This window comes from Clupea harengus, chromosome 18 (genome assembly GCF_900700415.2).
Source record: "Clupea harengus chromosome 18, Ch_v2.0.2, whole genome shotgun sequence".
NCBI classification, from domain to species: Eukaryota; Metazoa; Chordata; class Actinopteri; order Clupeiformes; family Clupeidae; genus Clupea; species Clupea harengus.
The window spans coordinates 18894679-18901060 of record NC_045169.1 but is presented as its reverse complement, the minus strand read 5'-3'; the positions used below and the strand labels follow the sequence as shown (position 1 = coordinate 18901060).

Sequence of the window (6382 nt, the reverse complement as noted above, 5' to 3'; positions counted from 1 at the left end):
GCTGTTGCATACTGTTGCAATCATTTCCTGTTTTGTACTCTGTGAACGTTCCTTCAACTTCAGTCAACAATGCTGAACTTCTGGATTGACATCCTGCATGCGTGTTGGTAGTGACAGACATCCTGCATGCGTGTTGGTAGAGACACACACATCCTGCATGCGTGTTGGTAGAGGCACACATCCTGCATGCGTGTTGGTAGAGGCACACATCCTGCATGCGTGTTGTGTCCAGACATTGTGGCAGCAAGAGACCATAAATAGAGACGAAAAATGCACAAGATATATATATATATATATACTCAAAAGGGAAATAGGATGTATACCTTAAATGAATTAATTCATCCTATTACCCTTATCGCTTACAGGTTCATTGCACTGGTTCACCATTGGACCTCAGGCTAAATGAGCCTGAAATCCATTTGTTCAATCCAGAACCTCTCAGAAGCTAAGGAATGTTTCAATTGTTTTGCAAAGAAAAACAGAGCAGGTCGACTAAGCATAAATTAATGCTAATTAACTTGAAGTTGTATATATATATAATCGGTGTTAGTGACGGGAATCTTAACGTATCCTACAGCATCATCATTATCTACATAACAAGAAGGAATGTACAAAATAATGACTCACCAGGTTCATGATGACAACTGTGTTCATCTCTTCATCTTTCATGTTCTGTTTAAAACACACACACACACACACACACACACACACACACACACACACACACACACACACACACACACACACACACACACACACACACACACACACACACACACACAGACAAGGACTAAATGAGGACTAAAGAGACAGGGCATGTGCAGAGATTTTGTATACATCCAGTATATATTACAGAGTAAAAATAAAAACTTTTAAAACATGACAATTCTGTTTGTGATGTTCAGTCAATATTGGAAAACTGAAGTTAACCTGGTTAGCAACAGGAATAGTTACTGTGCGCGATTTTGGTTTAATTCTGTGTCTTGGAGGTTACATTCATTGCTTACTATGTGACAGGGAAGAATATGAGTGCTTTACACTTAATATTACTCTTAGTCTAAATACTATCTGATAGAGAAGAATATCAATGCATTACACTAATATTACACTAAGTCTAAATAATATCTGATAGAGGAGAATATCAATGCATTGCACTAATATTACACTAAGTCTAAATACTATCTGATAGAGGAGAATATCAATGCATTGCACTAATATTACTTTAGTCTAAATACTATCTGATAGAGGAGAATGTCAATGCATTGAACTTATATTACTAAATACAATACAAAACAGATTTATTTGATATACTAACAGAGGAGAAAGCAATGCTCTGTCTCCACCAGTTGACTTTAACACAGTTTGATACAACTACTAATTCTGTATTGAAATAGCCCAGAAACAATTTACATGTTATATTTAAAATAATAAAACAGCTTATGGTTCAGTTTCTGTTACTTGCACTGAGAGCTGTTCAAGCGCATATGAATTAAACTACATATAGTTCATGACAACTGTATACTTACTCACAATACATGTCTGTGGTTTAAACACATTTTGGAATACATTTACATATTACAAATGGGCCGTCAGGCTGTCAAGGAAACTAATAAAAAAATGTTTTAAGTCTAATCTTTTCTAATTTATCCCCTAGGGGTTTATACCTCAGGGCTTGTCCCTGAAATGAGAGTAATACAAAAGCTTACTGCACAGATACGAACACAAACTCTGTCTGACGACCCCGTAAAAACACATCATTCCACACTATCTGACGGGGCGGCATCAGGAATCTCCAGTGGATCAGTGGGGGGAGACTGGAATGTGACAGGTGGCACGGGCTAGCAGATGACAGGGGAGGTATTTGGGAATAGTCCTGAGAAAGCTGCTCTCTCATACGGACGCAGTGTGGGTCATGAGACACGGGAGGAAAACTAGTGTGGAGGATGACTGGAATAAAGTTTTCATGTGTGCTGTAGTATTTATGACAGTGTAAATTCATGTACATACGTTTGTGTGAGTGTATGTGTATATACAGTACGTGTTTTTTTCTATGTGTGTGTGTGTTTGTATATATATAACTGTGTGTGTGTGTGTGTGTAAGTGTGTGTGTGTGTGTGTTTAAGTGTGTGTGTGTGTGTGTGTGTTTAAGTGTGTGTGTGTGTGTGTGTGTGTCTGTGTGTGTGTGTGTAAAAGTGTGTGTTTAAGTGTGTGTGTGTGTGTGTGTGTGTGTGTGTGTGTGTGTGTGTGTACTGAGAAGGGGGTTGTGGATGAGCGCTGAGTGATTGTTTAAGCAGGGCACCGCCACGCCTGGCTATTTAAAACCAGCCCAGGAATGTGAGGGGGACAGCTGCCCTAGTCCCACTGTCCACCAGAGAGATGACGCTGCGCGTTTGGGCAAAACAGAGGCCTCAGTCCTTTAAAAGTGGCCAGCTTTGTTCCCTAAATATGTTACAGTTGAGGTTAGGTTGGGAAAGTTGTGAATAGTCTGGACGTTAGGCGTGTGGAATTCTGACTTGGTGACGGAACACAGAATGGATCTGATTTCAATGGGGTTCCGCTTCCGCTTCCAGAATGTTGGCAGACTAGAACCCATGTGACTTCCTCTGAAATGTAGACGTGACCTTGATTGGGGTTTAAGGCATGTGTGTATGTGTGTGTGTGTGTGTGTTTGTGTGTGTCTGCGTGCTTATGTGTGTATGAGCATATGCACTAGTATAGCTACTCGAAACTTAAAATACGGTGACAAGGGTATTTTGATCTGGTGTGAGTCAGTGAGTGTGGGGGGGCATAGAGAGAAGGAGAGAGAGAGAGAGAGAGCGAGAGAGCGAGAGAGAGAGAGAAGGAGAGAGAGAGAGAAGGAAAGTGACACTACAACACTAATTTCAGATGTGTATTCCTGGCCAATATGCATATACAGTACATCCGGTAAATTTATGAAACGGCTCAGCCTCCCAGCTTGACTCCCAGTCCATAGGAAGTCAGCAGTCAGCAAGCAAGTTCCTTCTCGCCTAGAATTATCAGAAAATGAGAGAGCGGCGGTAGCAACTAAACTGCCAGGTCCACATTTAAAATACCAGAGGGTTAGAACAAGTGCAATTTTGGAGGACAATAATTTAGGAGAGGATATACAGTAGTCACAGTTTTAGCTAGGATCTCTGGAGGAAAATTCTGCTCTGAATTCAGAAAACTAAACTAAACTTGGAAGAAATTATTCAACTTTTTTTTCGCATAAAAAAAGTTTATTGAGAGTTACTATAAGTCCTTTGCATGTTAATGCACCACATATAGCCTCAGATGCAGGCCCTCAACTCCTCGAGTGCTCTATGGTCATACCAAGGTGTCAATCACTGCCTGGGTCACGATCAACCATAGCACCACCATGCCGTGATTGTGTGGGCTGGTATGCTCTGTCTGTGTGCGCGTGCGTGTGTGCGCGCATGTATGCTTTGTTTGTGTGTGTGTGCATGCGTGTGTGTGCCGTGTTTGTGTGCGCGTGTATGCTCTGTGTGTGTGTGCATGTATGTGTGTGTGTGTGTGTGTGTGCGCATGTGTGTGTGTGTGTGTGTACGCTGTGCTCATACCAAGGCAACTAGTGATGACAGGACCATGCCCACCCTCACCACCACTTTCTGGTCAGGTGTCTCGGCTGGTCGCACCTTGACGTTGTAGCCGGTGAAGAGGGACTTCATCAGGGTGTTCTCCGCATCAGTAGCCCCTGTTGGGGGGAAAACGGCTCATTTTTTCTTCTTACTTGTGCACAAATTATTATTTAACACCATGGCGACTAAAAAGCAACAGTATGCAGCAATTTGCCACTTGTTTGTTTTTATAGGCAAATGGTTTTGGTGGCATCTTCAGTTTCATTTTGATGGTAGGTTACATGGTCATGTGAAGGACTGATAAACACAAGACACTTACTTGTGCATAAATTATTATTTAAAGCATCAATAAGTAGTTTTGTTCCAAAACTAGCCAGCTAACTACCTAAAAGGCATGCAAAACTCTTGCAAACAAACATCATCAACAGACCAGTTGGCGTTGATATAAGCTTGACAACACACTAACTGGTGTCTTTTGACAGTATAGCTGTGAAAGCTTTTCTTCCATTTTTGCAGGGTGTTCCAGCCTGGAACACAGAACTACATAGTGCATATCCTGGATGGCTAGAGGGAAAGACACAAGTGTTCATCTGTCCTTCACATGACCATATGCTACCAAAACGAATTTGATGATGGTACCAAAACTAGTTGCCTATAAAACCATACCTCAAAAAGTGTCAAATTGTTATATAGTGTTGCTTTAACACCATGGTGACCAAAAAGCAACAGTATGCAGCAATTTGACACTTGTTTGTTTTTATAGGCACATACTTTTGGTAGCATTAACAATTTCATTTGATGGTAGGTTACATGGTCATGTGAAGGACAGATATTAATCAGTGGCTCTAAGTGCAGCACCTTATTACTGTTATTTTCTGGTGAATTAGTCAGTTTGGAGACAGTAGCTCCAGAGAAGCCTTTCAGAGGGTGGAATAAGGCCTTGACAGAGAAAGGTGCTTGCACAGGCCACAATATTGACGCCATTATTCTCCTGTCTGGGTAACGGATATTTTTATGCATAACTCCTGTTTTCCTGCTTCTGGAAGGTTAAGAGCATTTATAACCGGCAGGTCTGGCAGCGTCACATTTATCAAGTCTCACCAGCGCAGTGGCCCTCCGGGTTCCAAGTTCTGACAAGAACAAATGACAGCGATCACCTCGCGCGCCACCTCCATTAGCAACGACTGGAACAGCCGGTAACGGCGCGTCAACATTTCAGGCTTTTTCCCTTTAGACTGGCATAGGTTGGCTGCCAACTAAACTGGTAATTATTGCCTCTCAGGGTCACTCAAATTTAAACTTTACACTTTTCAGAAAGCGGAACAGTGCAGACTAGGTTAGCCTAACGAAAAGAACCTTTTCTTAATACTTAGAAAAATAGGTAGGCTATGCCTGTCGCCTCTCCCTCCTAGAGTTCTCCCAACGCAGAGAAATAAATGAGGCCTTACGGAGATGCGCCATCTGCCGCGGTTGCACCGGAGTTCTCCTGTAGTCTCCCCACAAGAAGTAACAAGTAATTACCGTCATTAACCTTTCACAGACGCTTCTAAATTACCTCCGCCTTCACACATGTGCGAATTTGCCGCTCCCTTTTTGACACTGTTTCTGGGGGCTTTTCAAAAGAGAAAAACGTAGCCTACATTGTTTCTCGTGTTTTTCTGTATACTTATTGTCCTCGGGGGGTGAAAAATGACCTGCCTTTACTAAACCCCTAAAATAAAGCTGCTTAATCGGTTTTTAAACCCCAAATATATCTTGCACGAGGAAACAATCTGTCATTCATCACAAACTTTGTGAATATCTGGGGCCACTTGAGGAAAAGTAATCAACTAACAGTTAAGGGGAGTTTCTCTACAGTTAAACATACTGTCAGATCACGTTTGACCCTTAAGCCAACGTTCCTAAGAGGCGAATATTAACGTTGGCTAAGAAATAATAAATCGTAGCTCAACTCAAATTACTTCAGCATCCGAGTTCATCCACATCCTCATTCTGACACTTTAAAACGAGTTGAAACATTGTCAATAAGGTTTGACTGATGAAGGTTCATTCGTTTAAAACAGCGTATGTTGTTTGAGACCGTGCCAATTTGCCGAAACAGTTAGCAAGCCAAGACATGGGCTACAGTTCCGTTGTGAACTTTGTTGACAACTTACCTCCAATACAGCAGAGGCCATACAAACAGCATACGACGAAGAATAAATCCGGCGCCTTCATAACGAAAGACAAGTTTAACGATTTGACTCCGTATTATATACACTTTGTGGTGTTTAGCTGCTTGTTTAAAAGTGTACTATCGTTTTGTTTCAAACGACACTACCGACCATCCGCGAGAGGCCACGGCTCCTACTGTGCGCTCGGGTTACAGGCTCGCGGGCGGACAGATGGGGAGAGGTCGGCGCGCACAGGACAACAAATGTCTACCGTCAGTCGCTGGAATAATATATCACAACAACTTTTATATGAAAAACACGAAATTCATTTTTTTGTTGGGACTAAAACAAAAAAAATCATTGTCACCTCTTAACAACCAAAGTCTTGCCTAAAATAGGACCACCACAGTCTAAAAGATAAAGAGTGTTAAGTTCAAGTAGCACTTGTTATTACGGAATTTAGAAACTTCTCATAAGATGAAATGCTGGGCACAGATAACCTTGGCATTTGCCTCGCTTTGCAACCCTTATTCCCTTGAGAATTCTTCGTACATTTCTCATTTGGTGTTCAATCAATACAAGGCAGGACGTCATCTGAAAATGATAAAGGCGGTGAATATCTAGAGCAAT

At 41.7% G+C, this 6382-nt stretch overlaps 1 protein-coding gene across 1 annotated transcript in view; it reads right to left on the bottom strand.

Moving 5' to 3' along the window:
- The window catches only part of chrnb1 (cholinergic receptor, nicotinic, beta 1 (muscle)), a 30195-nt gene extending 24194 nt beyond the window's left edge, over window positions 1–6001 (bottom strand). Inside the window, exons 1-3 of the mRNA XM_012830808.3 lie at window positions 5756–6001; window positions 3582–3715; window positions 628–672 (exon numbers count right to left, since the gene is read on the bottom strand). Coding sequence (XP_012686262.2) covers window positions 628–672; window positions 3582–3715; window positions 5756–5816 — 240 coding nt within the window. The 5' untranslated portion in view covers window positions 5817–6001. The remainder of the gene's footprint in view (window positions 1–627; window positions 673–3581; window positions 3716–5755) is intronic.
- Window positions 6002–6382: the final 381 nt, after the last annotated feature.